We start from the raw sequence: 19,913 nt of genomic DNA, 5'->3' as shown, positions 1-19,913 counted from the left end.
GTAAATCTAAATGAGCAACTGCTGAAAAGTCTGTTAGCTCTATTTATTTGTTTCAAACAAGAACATGTTTATAAATCCCATATTACAATGAATCATACTGTATCCTCCAGTAAAGCAATTATTCCAGTCCTGAGACACAGAAAAATCACTTTTTGCTACTATGACATAGTAAAGGTTAGTTTTTCATGTAACCCACAGCACTTCGATTTTAAATCCTAACTTTCTGCCTTTGTTATCCACCCTATTAAACTGAGGCACTGAACATCACTCAAAATAATATATGCCATCTTGTGTGCATAGTAGCATATGCCTTCAAGCACTGCTGCTCCCCTTCTATCAGTTTCTACCTCTGAAATGTCTGACCTAGCTACCTCCATGGTACGTCGCCCTCAGTCCTCCCTCCCAACCACTTGTCCATTTTTCCTCAAGCCCATCCTGAGAGGAACTGTTTCTCTGGGATTGGCATAGTTATTGAAATGAATGGGAAGATATTGACTTTAATGAGTTTTGCCCCTTGCACTGATGACTTAATCTTACCTAGATACTCATCCTATTAACATTAAGAAAACAAAACCAAAACCACAAAACCCCCGACAAAAAAAACCAACCCCTCCCCCCCAAAAAAAACTCAAAAAAACAACACCAAACCAAACCAAAAACAACAACAAAACCAAACCAAAACACAGAGTTTTTCAACCTCTTTGACAGACATCAGATACAAATCATTTCTGCCTGGTATCTATCAAATACAAATTGACCATATTGAAGTATGATGATTTAGCCTCTGCAGTTAAGTATTAGGTGCAAATGTGTTTCAAAAGTGTTTGAAAAGTGTTCTGGAAGGGACTGAATAAAAATAAGTTGTGTCCTGACAGAGCTAGTGTAAAAGCAGTCTACTTTCCACAAACACTAAGCTTAAATGACCTATTTTAGGAGATTTTGCTCTTAAATTACTTTACTACAGCAATGACACCAAAATTATAATATGTACCCAGCAGTGCTAGTACAGACCCGCAGAGTAGCTGTATAGAATTCTCTTGTATAGGATATGACTTTGCAGAACCCTATTATTTCATGTAGTAAACAATGAACGGCTGTAAGGAAACAATAATGCTAATATTATGGGGCCGTCAGTGTTCCAGATTACATTTTTATCTAAGAAATCTGAAGGAGTGCAGAATAAAATCAGTCATCATTATTCATACAAATTTATTTTTCATCCCTCTGCTTGTTTTCAGTTCAGTATTTTTTTATTTTTTTCTCACTATGTAGGCTGTATGTGTATTTTTCATGTGCACTTCTATTATTCTAACTGGATATAGTAAACGGCCAGTCAAGACCATGTAAACAATAGTAGCAATTAACAAGAAAGAAGAAGCAATATTAAAAAGTTTAAAAGAAACAATGTTGCAATTAAACACCAAACAATTTTTATAGGACGTTCGAAACAACATTAATTATCTCTTCTTTGATCTATTGAATTCACATGAAGACTTCCCTGTAAATGTGCACAACAGAAACCTGCACCATTAATCATATGTTTGGTATCCTTCTTTGCATGCCAGAATCGCCCACTGGAGCAGCTGATCCTGGTAGATGCTGCTCTGTGGTGTGGTGAGCTCACCCTGGGCACCAGCTAAGGACCACCCAGCCTCTCCTTCCTTCCCCAGCCCCCAGCAGGACAAGGGGAGAGAACAGAAAGACCCAAGGGAGGAAACTCATGCGTCAAGATACAGTTTGTAAGTGAAGAAAAGAGGAAGGAAAAGTAGAACAGGAGATGCAAAGGCAATCACCCACCATCTCCCACAAGTAGACCGATGCCCAAGCCAGTCTCTAAGCAATGGCTACCTCCCCATAAACCTCCCCCTCTGATTTTATTGCAGAGCATGACATTCTATGGCATGGAATAGCCCTCTTGTCAACCTGAGCCAGCTGCCTGGATTATGTCCCCTCCCAACCCCATGCCTACCCACAGTCTAGTCACTGTAGAGAACAGTGGGAAAAGAGAGAACCTTGACTGATGCTGTGCAACTGCTGCTCAGCAATAGCCAACCCACTGGTGTGCTATCAACCCTGTTTGACTCACTGATCCCAAACACAGCACCACAGAGGTTGCATTGAAGAAAATTAAACCCATCACACCCAGACTTACTACAATGCGCCTTTAGAAATAGTAGATCTTACGATCTCTTTATTTGACCATTTTTTCATAAATGTTTCTGATGCATCAGACCACTGAAAACAGACAAACACTGGTGTCTTGATTCAGTTGCTTTTTCTTGAATACATACCACATCTCAGTTTTTGTACAAAGGAATTAACTGATTATTCCCTTATAATACACAGTTGATAATGGGATCGTATTTTCTTTAATACTAGAGGTCCCCCTAAAACATACCAATTACACCCAGTCACACACGAAGACAGCCTCAAGAACATTCCCATCTTTTGTTGATGCCATTACTTTTACATTAGGTGCCTAAGAATAGTCACAACAGTAGTTTATGAAGAATCAACACAAAGACCTTAGTCTGACAGAAATACTAATGGATCTGGCCATAGACAAGTATGACTTTTTTCCACTGCATCTTCAAGTAAATTTGTAACACTTTTCTGTTTCAATCAAGCTTACCTTTAAGAATTCTTTTTGTAAAACTTCCTTAGTATTTCAGCTTCTGCTTCCTTTAGCACACCCTTCCACTCTCATGTGGCTAACCTCCAATACTGACAGCCAAGAAGAAAAAGAGATGCTCCTCTTAACAGTTCAAATAATGGAAAGAAAAGACTCATTATGTTCTGAGTCTGGCAGTGCTAAAGTATAAATCCAATCTCTCTTCAAAACCACAGTAAGTTACTCTAGGTCATGCCACAAAAGAAACACAGACTTCTTACCTACCACAGTTCAGCCCCAAATCAGCAACTTGTGTGGCTCTGCACTTCCCCTAAACTAACAGCAGTGCCAGGGCTGAAGAGCTTCTAGTCAAAAGCCCCAGGGAGTGACACCCACACAAAACACCCTGTGGTTTATCCTGAAGGTAAGCATAGACAGAAACTCTACTTGTCCAGAGATTAATGCAAGTTTAAGATTTAAATAAGTAAGAGATATGACATGCTAACAAAGTATAGAATTGAGATGACTAACAGCCAAATAATATCTATGATACAGACAACTGGTAAGCCACTTAGTGAAAAAAAATTTTAATCACATCTCAAAATTATTGCTTCATTAAATAAGTGAATAAAGTGAATTATTGCTTTTTCTCTACAGAATTACTTAAGTATACCTAAATCATTTTTATAGTACATACATTCATTTTACCATAATCGTGTTATATTTATTTTTTAAATACACAGCAATATATATATATTCCATAGAGTAGAGACTTGTTTTCACCTTTGAGACTATTGTAATATTGAATGTTAACTTTTGTTTGAGTTTGGATAATATGCCTCTGGTTACACACACTTCTTTGCAACGTGACAAATACATTCTGCAGGACTCCACCAACTGAATGTCAGCAGTCTGGATTAGCAACAAGGCTACTATTACAACAGCCCTACCAAAAAGAAAACTTAACAAGTAGTCAAAGCTGTCAAGAAAGACCTCTGTAAATTAGGCAAAAAGGGTATACTGGGCAATCTCCCCCAATTTCTTCCAATTCTATGTCTTTGGGAAGTTGCTGGAACATACGTCAAACTAATTCCTGAAAAATTCTTAGACCATCCCAGTGACTTATCTCTCTTTTCACAGCTATATTTATGTATCTTTCTCTATAATGTAGAGGATATAAAGTGGAGGTGAAATTAATACACAAAACTGATAGAAAGTACAAAAAAGATAGGTAATGGATGCGTATTTGCAAGACACACTTCAAAGAGCTCAAGTATTTGACAAATAACCAACTCCTCTTCTTCAAGTGCTCATCCATTTGTACATCCATACTCCAGCTGCCCCCAAGAGCTCCACCACATCTTCTTATTCAGAAATGGGTCTCTGTGTGTTCATACAGATGGTATCATGTATCATGAAGTAAGTAACATACACAAAACAAAAATGCAAACAAGTTCCCACAATAAGTGGATTGCATGTCCCCAGAATGTGATTGGCAGCTGATTTCTGTTCTTTAGATGACACATAACCCTACACATTGACTCAGTCATCACTTCCAAGAATGTGAATCATAAGAGTGCATGACTAGCAAAATGACAAACTGGACTTGAGCAACAGGTTTAGAGCTTGTCTATAAAATGTACGAGTTTGTACATAAAATGAATTTAATGAATTCTGTTGCAACAACTGAAGGCTTTGCTGCTATGACACATCCATTTTCTGTTCACCAGCAATGTGGTGGACTGCATTTGGACTCCAAATAGTAAAGAAAAAACAACTGCTGAGAAAGGTTTCTGGAAACCTGAGTGCATCATTCCCATCAAGGAGAGAGAAATAAGCAAAATGCACTGGCACGGTGGTCACTGTGATCTCGAAAACTGCACTCACAAACAGTTCGACAGTTTTACGGCTTAGAGGCGGAGGAAAAATTTGGAAGCATGGGGCAAAGTTTACTTAGGCACCTAAAGTTGACCCAGTTGTTGGGATGAATCCTCAGAAGGCCTGAGTTTATCCTATAACAAGCAGATGCAAATTTAAAAATACATGTGCAAAGTTCAAATCATCCCAAATGAGATTTTGTCCTTCAAAGAAGAGAAAAATTACAAAAGAAAAACAATTGGCACAAAACATAAACACAAACGCATAAGAAGATCTATGAGGAATAAAAAAGTCAAAGAATGTTTCCAAAAGGAAATGTAACAATCAGTTCTCTGTCTCAAGCCTACAGTTGTTGGGAGGGACTGAAGAGCATGTGGCAAACACTGCACTTCTAACACTTCCTCTGTTCATTAATAACCTTGCTGGCAAGGAATGCTACTTCCTGCTGAAAATTCCACTGTTCACAACAATAACACAAAGAAATCCTAATAATACCACATTTTACAATGTAATCGTTAACAGTAACACCTACCATCTACTTCATGAAATGCCTAAAAGTTTTAGGCATTTTACATAACAAATAAGTTCAACAGTTTGTGTAACAGAATGCCTATTCCAGCATTTGCCTGAAACAATCTCACTTCATTAAGAACATCTAATAAACACTGATAATCCACAAATTATGGAGTTGGAAGCATCCAATTAGATGTTTGATTGTTTTAAAACTAAAAAAAAAATTATTTGGATTCAATTTAATTTCAGTGGCTTTCCCTTAAATGTCTTGTTGCAACTTTCAATGGCTTCAGAAGTGCCACAGAAAAAATTAGTTTCTCAAAATTAGAGCAATTTAACTGAGCAGTTTTTTGGGAAACTTACAAAGAATTTTGCAGGTGCAAGCTATGGTATAACTATGAAAGTACTAGAAGTTCGACAGCTCTGAACAAATTTGAGTCATGATAAAGTAAAAATGAACAGCAATGTGAAAATAGGTATTCTGCATTATTTTAAGTGTTACGAAGGTCAAACACATAAGTGAAAACTTTTCAAAAATAATCACACTAATTATGCAGTCAGTTATGAATGTATGCCATTCATCCAAAGAAGTTTCACATGTATACAAAACCAGTTTCATGGAAGTGCTAAGCAACACTTGGCAGCTGCGGCTGTATTAGTAAAAGCATGGGACAATAAAACTGGGCCTGTACAGCAAGAGTTAACTTTAAGGATATTCCATATTATACATGTTCCAGGGGCTTTCTACTTTGAACTAGTTCTCAGATTTAATCTCAAAGATTGAAGGCTTACTAGTGGCTGGAGTGTACTGGGCACATTCCTGCAACTTTCAGATTATTTTGAGCAAAAGGAATCCCATCCAGGTCACGCCCTAGGATCACTCCACAATGCAAATCAAAGTAGAGGCGAACAGATTTACTTCAAAACTGCATGGCTGATCCAAATAAAAACAGAAGGACAACACACTCATTGCTGGATGTTACTTATTAGGAAAAAAAAAAGAAGCGTTATGAAGCAAAGAGAAATCTAACTTCTGAGAGCCCAGAGCTGAACTGAAGAAGAATTACTGTGATATAAAATAAACCTGTGATACAAGATGGAACAAAAATATTTCAAACTCGACACAAGACCTTTACAGTCAACTCTATGAAATACAAGTCTATCACACCCATGTGGGCATGAATCACTTCACTGGAACGGTATGCACGTGAAACTGAAAGCAGACATATACTTTCATGACAACTAGAGTCAGACACCTATTTACCAAAGTCTTAGATATTTTAGCCAGTAATATTAAATAAATGCCTCAGTACTGCCACACAGCAATGAAACAACACAGATTCTCTCAACTCTTGTCAAATAGCAAGAGACAACACAATTACAGAGGAAATATTTGGTAAGTTTGAGCAATCTGAGCACACTGGTTAAACACTAAAATAAAAATACATTACTCATAACACTGAGGCGTTGCTGGTAAAGTGGAATAATTATTGTGATAGCAATCATTGTTGCCCCAAGAACGTCCAAACATTCCCTGCATTAAGTCTTTTGTCACCCAATCTCATGTAGCCATCAGATTCCTATAGTGCTCCTCATCATGAAAACAGTTAAGCACAGAAAACATGATGAGATTAGAATCACATTCTTGAAGAGGAGTACTTTGTACATTTTCTGAATGGAAGTATTAGTTGCTGCATATGGTTTCTTGAGATAGCAAATCAGAACTGCATCTCCATCCAGCAACAGTGAGATGATTTGCACCAGAGAGAACACTTACGGAATCTGACCCTTGATATTTCTACTAGATTTCTCCATCCTCCCCACCCCACTAAAATAAAAAATTAATGTGGATTTCCATCATGTAAAGAGTAATCATAGTGAAATTATCAGTCTCAATTTCATAATAAGTTAATTATCATAATAATTATTGTTTTGATTTTCTTTCTTAATTGAGAAAGCTAAACATTATTCCTTTGTTATTCTAGGTTACAGTTAGTTACCAAAAAGCAAAGATAAAAGCATTCCAAATAATTTATAGATGACAGTCCTGCATTTTCTAAAATGTGGCCTGATTCTCTAAATGTAGTTCCATGTCCACTGAATTTCTCTCTTGTATTCCATAGTTTATTCAAATGCAGAGGATTTAATCAAAAAAGTCTACCCATAGTCCAGGCAATAATCACACCATAGCCTCTGATATATGAAATATTTTCCTTAAAGCAAACAGTCCAATGGTCATGAATTGACACATTCCTTCCTCAGGGACATTATTTTGGTAGCTACGAGTTGAGAAATACCTGATCACAACCAAATTAAAGTGGTCTGAGCAGAGGCATGACACTATTTACTGACTACATAATACAACTAGATGTAATCATAATTTGGTTCCAAGGTCCATGAGCTACAGGACAAGAAAGAGGGCATCACCAGGATCTTGAACAAGGCTGCACAAGTAGAGCTACACTTTTGGAAGGATGTGGCAGAAATTAACATGATCACAGAAATGGTTAAACCTTCCACCCTGCAGCGTCTCTTAGAGCAGCAGACCCCACTGACACAGATAATGGTTTAAAGACTGAAGTTGAATTTTGACATTGTCAAAAAAGAAAATGCTAGGATTTCATCTGCTCTCTCTCACAGCACACTAATTGTATAGGGGTGGTGTCCAGATTCTCACTAATATTTATGCATTTATTCAAAAATGAACTAACAAGGAAGAACAGTGATGGGGGAGATGTTGAGAGAACATATTGGTCAAAGTAACACAGAAAAATTCTTTTAAATCATGAAAGCCAGAGCACACATCTGTAGGCCAAATTATGCCTCAACCCAGTTTTCACCGTCCACAACTGATGAATATCCCTGCATACTGCCTAAGCTTTATTGAGTTTGTCTGGTCTTTAACTAAGTTGTAGGATAGCCATTTTTGAATATGCAAAATTCAACTGAAATTTCTTTTCCCTTCATGGAAAAATACAATTAATCTTCAGCATCTGCATGTATAGGACAGCAAGCAAAAGGAGCACTTTGTATATCTGGATTTCTTGATGGTACCTCACAGAACTACAGAAGAGTGAAAGTTTGTTCCCAGGGTATAAGGTATCTGTATCAGTTAAACAAATACACAAAGCACATTAAAGTATGCTGTTAAAAATGAGAAATTCCTTCTCATTAGACTGCACTTAATACTTTATTATACATAGAAGATAAGCCATCTTTTCCTGATTAAGGAATCTTTAATTCTAGGTCAACCCAGATTTCAAGTATCTCACTGTAAATAGATGAAGTCATTTATAGGTCAATAATATGAACTTCAATCAAAGCTTTTAAAACTATCACCAAATTCTAGAGAAGTCAATGTCATTTTGGATGTCCTGGGGGTAGAATAGAAGGATAGGGGCTGTTGAAAGTCCCAGACATACTATCTTAGTTCCTCAGCCCTGGAATATCTGAATTACCTTACCCTGTAACCACACACTGCAAAGCTGACAACAGAAATGCTGGAATATAGACTGGAAATGTTATGAACTCACCTTTTCCTCTTTCCACCCCCACTTCCCCAACAGACTTAGACTAGAAAAAAGCAACAAATATCCACATTAAGAATCCATATTATCCTTAAATCTAAGTTCATTAGAATAAATTTATGTATTTGGCTGCTGAATTCTGTTACAAACCAGCTTTGTCTATATGTGGACTGTATATAAGCTTTAAAACCATGTGCCTTGATAGGTGTGGCCAGCGCGCAAACTATAATCATAATGTTTGTTTGTACCTTACTGATCCCTAAGAAAGCTGTGAGGTTTAATTGTGTCATTCGGATTTTCTGTGCATTACTTGTCAGGGACAGATCAGTATTTCTCTGCTTTTCATTACAAAAAAGGGCATGTATTTACAATCATACATAGGACTTTCACTTCACAGTGAAAATTCAGTTTGAAGTGGCACTGTGAGAACGAGACCCCTTTCCATGCTATTAGTTCACTGACTTATAACTTCAGCAACTTTGATGTATGGCCTACATGCAGAATTTAACCAGTGTGGCCAGCTGACCACCTAAAAGATAAAAACACCACACTGAAAATAAACACATATCACAGGTACTGATGGTTCTGGCAAAAATGTGATTCCAGCAGTTCAGTTCCGCATGCTTGATCTTCTGCATTTAATCTTTTTTATTATTATTTTTTACTGTTTAGAAGTAATGAGTCATTCTCTAGGACAAAAAAACCATCCAACAATAAGATAAGTATAAGCCAACTTGCTGTATCTCCCTGCCAAAACATTTTTTACTTAGCTACAGATACTTTCTGGTTTCTGAAAGGAGTCTTCAACTCTGATTACACATAGCTATTGATTTTCCTAGTTACAAAAACAAGGCTGCATCTTTAATCCACAGTTGCACAACTGTGTTACCAGGCTCTGCTCCAGTTAACCAGTTATGAATAAAGTTACAGTTCTTGAACAAGATTATTTGTCTGTTTTTCAGAGACTGTTCAAACTCCTGTGAGAATTATGGAAAACCATAGCTGTAAATGAATAAACAAAAAAAGTCTCATATTCACAGACCAGGACTTGACAGGCAAACAGACTTCTCAGTTTTGAGGATAATCTGCAATATACCTTGTCAAACTTCCCTACATGAAGGTGATCAGGGTATCAATGTATTTTGTCTTCAAATAAGACACTAAACTTAAATAATTTATCTTAAGATGAAAGTACTTTTAAACAACCTTCTGAACAGCTGATAGGAAACAAGTTATATTCTGAGAAACTGGTTTTAGCTGCAGCGTCACAGAGGAATCTAAGAAAAAACCAGCAAAGTGACCTCCAACCTCAACAATGCTCTTGCTATTGGATTCAAGCCTCCATAATTTACTTCAAGACCTGGAAGGACAGCTTCACAGGGAAAGAATTTCTAAACACAAACAAAAGCTGAGAAAACAAAGCAATTTTTAAGGAGCAACATCTGCCTCTGAATCACTGCAGTTTTTCAAGTACTGAAAATCAGTGCTGAGAGGTAGCGCATTTCTTCCTTCTTTTTTTGGGTTTTTTTTTGTTGTTGGTTTGTTTTGTTTTGTTTTGTTTTGCTTTTTCATTTTTTTATGGGGAATTTCAGATTAAAACAATAAAGTGGTGAAGTGAAAGTGCTACAGAGATACCCTAAAGAGGGGAGGGAAAGAAAAGAGGGGTTAAAACCACAAATCAAATCAGTAAATGTATCATTCAAATATAAGGCGTAACAATTACAGAGAAACTTTAAAGCAACTTACCTCGAGGGAGCGAGATCAAAGAGCTGTTTTCAGTCGGAGCTTGCTTTGGCCCTCCAGGCCCCGGAGGAAGAGGCTCTCTCACTTGGGACATCTGCCAGCTCTCTCCCCGAGTAACAGAGTGCCTGCACCCCCCTCCAACAAAACTAACACGCGACCCTGAAGGAAACAAGCAAACGAAAGAACTCGTTAATGTATTTTAAGCAGAAAACTCACGGCTCGGGGCGAGGGACTGAAGAGGGACAGTAGGGAAGCGGCGGCAACTTTGCGGCGCGGCGGCGGGCGCGCCCCCCGCCCCCTGCAGCGAGCACCCGCGGGGCCGGGGGGCGGCGGCCGCGGGGCGGGAACGGCCGCGGGGGGTGTCCGGGGGGGCCCGTCCGCCGCGGCGGAGCCGGCTGGCAGCGCGCCGCGCCTACCTCCGCATTTCCTCCCGCTCCGCCGCGCCGCCCGGCCCTGCGCCGCGCCCCGCCGCGGGAGCCTTCGCGCCGCTCCCGCTTTGCCGCCGCCGCGCCGCCTGTCCCGGCAGCCGCCTCCTCTCGGGCCGCGCCGCCCGCCCCGCGCCCGCGGGCCTTCCCCGGCAGTGGGCGCGCACAACCTGGCACTCACACCCCGCTGTCCCAACCGCCGCCACAGTCACTCCTTCTCCATCATTTCCGGACGACGAAACGTCCCACTCCGGCTGGCGGCGGCTGCGGCTCGGGGCGGCGGTTGTGCAGGTCCTGCCGCCCGCCAGCGACGGGCCCGCGGGCTGGGCAGGGCTGGGCTGCGCGGGGCCGGGTCTGCGAGGTCGGCCGGCCGCGGACGCCTCGCTGCCCGCAGCCGGGCCTCCAGCCATGGAAATTCCCCCAGGACGATCGTACCAGTCAGACAGAAGTAGGCAAGAAGGGGAAAAAACCCCAGGAGGATGTGAAAGTGAGGCTTTCCCGCCTGGGCAGCGTTTGCAGCCGCAAGCGCTGGCAGCGGTGCGGGGCACACGCATGGCGCAGCCGCCGGCTCCCAAGTTGGCCGCGGTGTTCTGGATCGGCCGCCACCAGTTGCGCCTCGGAGTGCGGAGCGGCACGTGGAGCGCCGCAGGCCCCGCTGCCCTCCGGCCTTTGCACGCTCCGCCGGGCCCTGCTGGCGCGGCCGACCTTGCTACCCCCTGCCCCTGGCTGGTAACATGCAGATATATCCATTAAAAGGGCTTCACAGCGGGCACATAGAAATACTCAAAGAACACGAAGAATAATAGAACAAGCAGTTTTTAAAAGTAGAACCCTAAAGTGCAAACTACTTCCTCTGCTACCGTCCGCCAAGCAGTGTTACCTGGACTTTCTCCATATAGGAAATACATTTCTTTCCCATGGCACAGTCTGATGTGATCATCAGTCTCATGCGCTGTTCTTGCCCACGACATGGGGTACTGCAGTTATTGCTTGCACATGTGCTGGTGTCCATAAGCTACATGCTTTGCCTTGCTTACGCTATCACAGTATGTCACCTTTCTCGACTGAAGTGTGCCCAGGCTTAAAATGCATTTTCCTTAAAATTTACAAGCAGATTTTTTTATTATGGTTTAGTAAATATGCCAGCTTTACTGGTACGTCTCATTACAGTGAGATATTTAGATATATTTTTTGGGAAACAAAAGTAGGAAGATAAAATATGCACTTGCAGACTATCAGCATCCTAGCATAAGAGACTATAATTGATAGATATTCATTTTGATATCACACATGCTAAGGAATATGCTCAGGTATTAAAAGTTAACTTTTTAAAGTTTAGCCTTTCCCTGACATGCCTGCAAAACAACCAGGATAAAGTGTAAATACCTGACTAGGAGCCAGTTCTGTGTGAACTCCACACCCTTCAGGGCTAACTTATTTCAGAAGTCATCAGTAATTTTGCACCAGTGTACAGCTTTATTGTTGTCATTGGTGGTGCAGAAGAGAAGTGTGGTGAAAGGTGCATATGCTTTACTCTGAAAAATACTATAATTTTAAAGTATTTTAGTAACCTAAGGTGTTCTTTGATGCAGCATAGTCTTTCTTTAAACATGTATATGGGAAAATGGGAAAAAAAAAGATGTTTTATGTAGGAAAGCAGCTGTATAAAAAAAAATCCATTTGGGGCACACAAAGCTATTATTTTACTGTGTAATAATAATATTGTTCTCAATATCTACACTTTTCATCTGTGCAAACATTGCATAACTTTCCATAGTCCCCTCCTTGCTGTCCTGGGAGCAGAGTGATCAAGACATAAGGTAGCATGACTTACCTCAAACTCCCAAGTGAGTCAGTGGCAGAAGAAAGGTTGTGACTCACTCTCAACGTACAAGCTTGTGTTTTTCCCTCTGAAACTGGAAACACAGCAGAGAGCTGTGGGAGGAGCGATAATTTAGCCAACCACACCCTGCTTCCAAAATATTTCATTGGATAATAAATGCCTATGAAGAGTTAATACCACCCAGGGTTGGTATTTTGGTGGGTTTTTTTAACCTTATCTGTGAAACCCACATGGTAACCTCCATGACGCTCAGTTTATCTTCTTTAAAAAGATGATGGGATGAGCTCACCCTGACATGCCTGAGTTGTAGAGTTAAAAGCAGCTAAGTGAGTTTACAGGATCTTCAGCAGACATTACAACTGATGCAGTCAGAGGTAGTCCTAAACAAAATCAGATTAAGAAAAGGTAAGAGAATTCAATACACCAAAAACACAATTCCATGAAACAGTACATTAAAAATACTGTGCAATGCACAACACATTGCATACCAAAGGCTGTGATTGTAAAAAGATGAGTCCAGATGCGGTGCCTCTTAATGAGATACCACAGATAGGCAAAGCTCATTGGCATAAGCACTTCTGACAGTACAACATACTTCTAACAAATACTCAGCAAATCTAAAATAAATGTTGTATTACTTTCCTGTAAAATACGTGTCATTCTAAAATATTATTAAAAATTCTTAGGAAGTGGGCAGTTCAGATACTAACACCAGCAGCCTTTCAAGTAGGCTTCAAATTTGAGATATACTGTATCTTACTATAGCAACTGAGTTACAGACTGTTGCAGATATGTGTTCCAATATAGTCTTCCATTGCTAAACCATAAAATTCAGGTCTTGTAGGCAATTAATGGCAGATTTTGGGATTGATGTGAAGAGAAATTCAAAAGCCTTGTAAATAGAAAATAAATACAGTTTGTAGGCAAGTTAAAATTTCATGGAAGAAAAAAATCACCAAAAAAGCCTTAACTAAAACAACCTAAAAAAAAAATCCACAAAAAACCCAACCAAAAAAAAAAAACAAAAAACCCACAAAACAAAGACACAAAACCACACCCCGTAAAAAAACCCATACACCACTGTCACCATGAAAATGCCCTCCAAGTTTCTTTCTCTATTAAAAAAGATTCTTTAAAGCACACTTATATTAAAAGTGCACAAAATGTAGAATATAATCATATTTCTTCAGGACAGAATTGTTTATCATCATTTCCTAGACTGAGCTCCTATGCAAGCCATACAAAAGATATTACCTGCAGTCAAAATAGACTTGTCACTGAACAAAATAAAGTGTTCTAGAAAGATGCAAGTTGTTTTTATAAAGTAAACCCACATCATTCCAAAATTAACAGCTGCAGAGGTTGTTTGCTCACATTATTAAAAACTGGAGCTATATTTCTAGCTTGAATTTTCCAAGGCAAACTTTTAGTGTTTGTAGGTTTTTGAATTTCAGATAGTTTGTGCTGGAGGAAGTTGTGGATAGCAGAGATGCCCATCTCAGAAATGCTGTAGTAAATTGTGCATAACTCTTCAAATTAAAAATATAGTCAGTAGCTATTATTTAAGGATCAATTAAAGTTTAGGTAGTCAAATTTTCCTACACCCTAATACTACCCTTTCCTTCCCCAGGCTATTTTTTACTGATGCTGATTTCCTTCTGTCATGAAAACATTTTACTTCCCGCTTAACACCCTTAAATAGCTCTGAATAATGGACAATAATGTTATTGAATCTTTTTGTGATTGATTGCTTGTACCTTAGTACCTGTGAGTTCAAGTTATTCTTCTTCTGTGTCTGACAACATGAACTTTGTGATATGTAATTCTACATATGTGTATTAATCTAAACTTCACCAGTCTTTCCAGTATTAGGATCATGGCAGGATCTCTGTCCTAAATATTTTATAGTGCAGCAATGCTGAAATGGAAAGACAGTTATAGTATAAAGGACTAAATAATAATAAACTAAATTTGGAGTTAAAACGAAATTATATTGTAAAATAACATAATTACAAGTGACACAATTTGGGGGGGTTTAATTTTTTTTTTTAATATAGATTAAAAGCAGAAATACCCACAATGTATGTATAAAAGGACAGTAAAAGAGAACTTGAAAATCACTGTCTTGCTTGGTTTGGAGTACTTTCGGTCTCTGGTGTTCACGACCTAGCTTGTACATTACCCCTCTGCAAAGCACCCTGTATAAAGCCATGTAAATTGTCAGGTGCTGGGGCAAAGCTGGTTGCAGCTGTGTTGTAGATAAGGATTTGTACTTCATAAAGAATGAAGTGCTGTGGGATTGATGGTGCCTTAGACACCAGATGGTCCTAACAGGGCAACCAACCCCTTTTAGGCCAAGGAAATCCACCTCAAAAGAGCACTAACATAGAAACAAATAAACAGTTGAATGTCTAAAATGAAACTAGAGACATGCCGGTTTAACTCCTTCCGTAACCATAACTGGAATAAAGATATACATTATTTTTTAGAGAAGCAACTCATTCCAGTAATACTGTACCTGGCAGCAAGGTGTTTTTCTACCATAAACAATCCTTATCCAGGTTTGATGTTTTTCTACCATGGGATGGACTCCACAGTGGGGGGAAAGGGAATATGAGGCTTAATGCTTTCTGCTGGCTCGAGGTATTTTTCTCCATTTTGTTTTTCTGTTTATACTAAATATAAGAAATATACTAGTATAAGAAATAGTTTGTTTCTGTAAAAAGTTGTCTACCACAGGTGGTAAAGATTTCAGTAAAATTGATAAATTAATAACTAAAACAAAGAAGATTCTCTGTGGTTAATTAGTTCTGATGTAACTCTAATGAAGTTCAAGGAGTTGCATGGAGATAATTCAGCTGAACAAGCTTTGTCCTGCTTAGGGCGAAGCACGTCACATGGCCTGGCTTATGGTAGTTTCAGCTATTCCTTAGCAAGCTCAAGCAAGTAGCTCACTCAAGCAGGTAATAGATCTCATGAAAAATAAGATAATATATTGAGGCATGCAAAATGATGTTTTATCACAACAAAATGTCAACTAGTCATTCACTACATTCCTACAAATAAGTCAAGAAGTGTTCGGTATACAATTACAGCTGTACAGGATTGCAACAGTTAAATTAATTTGCATATATTCCTTCAGTTATTCAGCTTTTCACTTTACAGTTAATAACTGCACCTGCATTAATAAAAAACTTATTTAGGGCATCAGAAGAAACTTAAAATTCAAAAAAAATTAATTTTTCAAATTCTGCACTGATTTTTAAGGCATTGAAGGTTATTTGGAACTTGTCTTGACATAAAAGATCATCGCAGCAAAGGCAAGTGATGGACAGCAGCATCTTTTGAGTTAACCAGGCAGGAATTTTAAGGGAATAGTGATTAAAAAGTGTAGCTATCTTAACACAGAATATTGTAATAGGAGCTATATAGAGACTTAGTAAATTTATAATCACATAATGAATTTACCTGAAACATTTAGTCCTAATAATCCTAGAGGCTGTATTTATAGATCCAAAAAAAAATTTTAAATATTTCTGATGCTTTTCAGGTTAATGAGGCTCCTTATGCTTTTGCAGCCCAAGAAGTATCTGGATCTGGCAATATTCTACATTAGTATTTCATGCACATTCCTTACAATTGTGAGTATTCATGAAATTTACATTACCTTTTCTCAGCAGTATCAAACTAATCGCCAATATCAAATGATGTTTAAAAAAATACCTTTTCTAGAATTCTACGAAACCAAAAGTATTTCCATGTGAAAAGAATATCTAATCATCTGTTCCCAAAAATTTAAAAACTGAAAATACTAAATCAAATATGTTTTACAAATAGAATAAATAATGCAGTGGAACAGAATAGTGTATGTTATATTGCTGTTTGAGATCACAATAACACATTCTATAAAAATTTAGTTAATTCTGGACATCTTTAATAGGAGTTCATAATACGGACTACAGATGCTCGTTTTGAGCTGCAAGAGAGTACTCTGTGAATGGGTATTAAAAATATTGTGCATTCTATCTTATATTTTCATAATATAGAATGCTCTTACATATTGTGTATTACTCCTCATACATATTCAGAGCATATATTGTAACAGCTCCTTTGGAATCACTAACATGTAAGCTGTGAACATGTATTAACAGCCAAATGCATTTGCATATTATGAGTCCATAATACTGAATGCACAACCAAATCATTGACAAAAAGTCATTGCTATACATAGAAACAGAATTTATTTTCTCATGCTTCTCACTCACAACTGTGCTGTCTTGCACAGTCATTTCTCACCTATATCTTAACAACTGAAAAAAGAAAAAAAATACCAGTACCACAACAATTCTGGGAGTTATAGTTTTCTTGAAGTAAAATATTTCGTGAAGGTTTTTGCTCTGTATCATAATCAATATTTCCTTTAATTGCCTGAATATATATGCTCCTGGTTTTTCATTTTGGTATCCATATAAATGACTGGACTAAAGTCTTAGCATCAAGTGCTCGTTCAGATAGTATATGTAAAATGCAGATCATAAAAAAAAAAACCATAAATATAAACCTCTGTCAGTTCCACTAGTACTTTTAACCATCATTATTTTGTTTATTTGTATATTTGCCTAAAATAAAGGGGGTTTTTGCAGCTAGGAACATGCAATTCTCTAGATTGAGCAGAACTACACTGACGAAATAATACTACACAACATAATTACAAAACTTCATTTGGATCAAAAAGTTATTGTTTGTCTAGGTTGACAGATGAGCACTGTGGCAACCCATGCAAGTAAGGATTGAAAAAGACACCCTTTTACTTTTCTAAGACAGGGAATGAGGGAAAATAGTCTTCTGCCTCAGTTTCTTACTTAGAAAAATGAAAGTTATACAAATCTTAGGTCCAGGTCTGAACTAATTCTGTGACTATGCTGCTAGGATGGGGATTTTCCCCAGGAAGAAAAAGAAAAGCTAAAGACCAATTGGTTTTGCCCGGTTCCCTTCCTCATCCCATAGAGTAGCTGGAATAACTGGAAAGACACAAGAAGAAATTACCTATACCATTTCAAGGACTTCATAGTCATCACACTGGCAATTAGTTTTAGAATAATTTCAGGTGTATTATTTTAATAAGCAATACTGAAAGTTACTTTATAGTTCTGATATTTGGGGATATTGGATAGTTCTGATTTTGTATTGGATATTGGATAGTTCTGATTTTGGAGATATTAACTCCAAAAAGTACTCAGTTATGCTTTTTGGCAATTAGTGGCAATTCTAAACTACCTACCATTCAAAAACAAAATATTTACACAAGACTATAATAAACCTCAGCTAAAATACTGACAAAATCAGAAAACACAAACTAGATTTAAAGTGAATCCCATATAGCTGGTATTTTTGGATCCCATCTATGGACATGCAGTCCTGCCCAGTGAATGATGGCACAATGATATTGCTCATTAATATGTGTAATATCTGCCACATATCATTGAGAGAGAAAGAATGTATGTATGTATGTTTGTATGTGGACATAAAATCACTGGAATTTTAGTGTTTTGCCTTTAAAAGAAGTTATTACATTTAAGTTTACTGTAGAAGCCTATCGCAGTGTAAAGATTCCTATATTTCCCTTTTACTTTTTCTGTGGTTTGTTTCAGGCATTTTAAAGTATTCATGAAAATGCTGTAAAAGTCATAACGTTGGAGTGTAATTTTATGTAACGTTGTTTTATATTTATAAGATCTATAAACAGGCTCTTGTAAACTTACAAAATCAGTTGTTTTGAGGTCAGAGCTGTGGGGTTTTTTCTTTCATTATTGTAAATAAAATAAGATAGTTTGTACTCAGTTGTATTATACTTCTAACATAATAGCTGCTCTCTCAGAGAATGTTTCAAGATATAAATCCCAGCAGACTAAGTTACCTTGATAATCAGTGATCAACATAAGCAAGTGAAATATTTTTCTGTAGTTTTCCAAAGTGAGATTTATATTTCCTCAATAAATTTTTTGAATTTTTGACGTAATGCAATTTATTATAGTTAAAGTAAAATTCTGATAACCATGAACTACAGCCAAGGAAAATTTAAGGAATTGTGCCATGGGTGCTTTCACTGTTAACTGTCTGGTGTTCCAGTCCTGGATCTCTGACCAGTTCCCTAGTTTTTTTGCCCAATTTTGCTATGTCAGTAACATATATATATATATATATTTTTTTTTTTTTTTTTTAAAGTCAGATTTGATTATATAATAGTGGTAACCAATCCTGACCTGATCTAATGCTCTCCAGTAGTTAGTTAAGCTTTCAAGCACTTTTAGTCTGCTCTTCAAGGAGATTTGACACCTGGATTTTAGAATAAAATGTACGTTGTTAATCAGTTTACACCATAAATATAATTAAGAAGTAAATTGAGTAGCACAAATGCTAGTGCCATTCTCTCTCATGATTTTGTCATTTGCAGTGGTGACAGGAGATTCCCCCCTACTCCACTTTTCCTCACCTCAGCATCTGTCTGTTCTGAAACTAGGAGTGGGAATGCTCCTCCTGTGATCGTCCCACACTGTCAGCCCAAAACAATAAATACTTCTCACCGGAATTGTAAATTTCTTCTTCAAATTGCCATTTGTGAGTAATGCTGAAGAGAATTATATAAAATTTAGAAAAGGTCTGTTGAAATGCTGTCTCAAAATGCCATATTATTAACAAGGTCTTATATTGTTGAAGAAAAAAACAAAATATACACCCAGAAATTTATGTGAAGGAGTACTCAAGGCATATATTCAATACGTATCTCTTTCTGCCTGCCATTGTATATGGGATCAAGTATGCTAGGAATTAAAAAAAAAATGAAATAATTTGTTACAATGGGGAAAAATATGGAAGTTAATCTTCAGAAACATAGAAGTTATCAGCCATTTAATTTTCTTGTTATAAAACTGTAGTTGGAAAAGACAAAACATGAGGGTAAGCAGAAACACAAAAAATGCTGATTTTCCCCTTTTAATACCAAAAAATAATTCTCTTTTATGGCATCCAAAGCTTCTAACATCTTACCACATATTAAGTTCTCCTCCTGTATAAGATTTGTTATTGAATGAGAACTGATGAATAGCACCAAGGTGTCATGACACAGGAGAACAGTATAATACTTCTTAAAATAAAGCAGAAGATATTTTGTCTTATTCTCAGTGTAAATGGTTGAACTTGGGAATAATAGAGTGATTTAGGCCTCACATTGATGAAAAAAAATCAGATTCTAGACCCATGGATACAGCAATTTGAAAACTACTACAGTAATTTCCTCTATAGTTTGCAGGGAAATACATGATTCGGAAATTTGGTAAAACAAAGTGAAGAAAATACACAACAGATTTCTATAC

General features: G+C 37.7%; 1 protein-coding gene across 1 annotated transcript in view; it reads right to left on the bottom strand.

The window, feature by feature from the left end:
• MDFIC (MyoD family inhibitor domain containing) overlaps positions 1 to 11,266 on the bottom strand; it is a 50,549-nt gene extending 39,283 nt beyond the window's left edge. Inside the window, exons 1-2 of the mRNA XM_032106083.1 lie at positions 10,879 to 11,266; positions 10,276 to 10,431 (exon numbers count right to left, since the gene is read on the bottom strand). Of these exons, the coding sequence (XP_031961974.1) occupies positions 10,276 to 10,431; positions 10,879 to 11,251 (529 nt within the window). The 5' untranslated portion in view covers positions 11,252 to 11,266. The remainder of the gene's footprint in view (positions 1 to 10,275; positions 10,432 to 10,878) is intronic.
• Between the last annotated feature and the right edge of the window lie 8,647 nt (positions 11,267 to 19,913).

The sequence above is a fragment of the Corvus moneduloides genome, chromosome 4 (genome assembly GCF_009650955.1).
Source record: "Corvus moneduloides isolate bCorMon1 chromosome 4, bCorMon1.pri, whole genome shotgun sequence".
Classification (NCBI taxonomy): domain Eukaryota; kingdom Metazoa; phylum Chordata; class Aves; order Passeriformes; family Corvidae; genus Corvus; species Corvus moneduloides.
The sequence above is the reverse complement of the archived record's forward strand: the minus strand, read 5'-3'. Positions and strand labels throughout refer to the sequence as shown.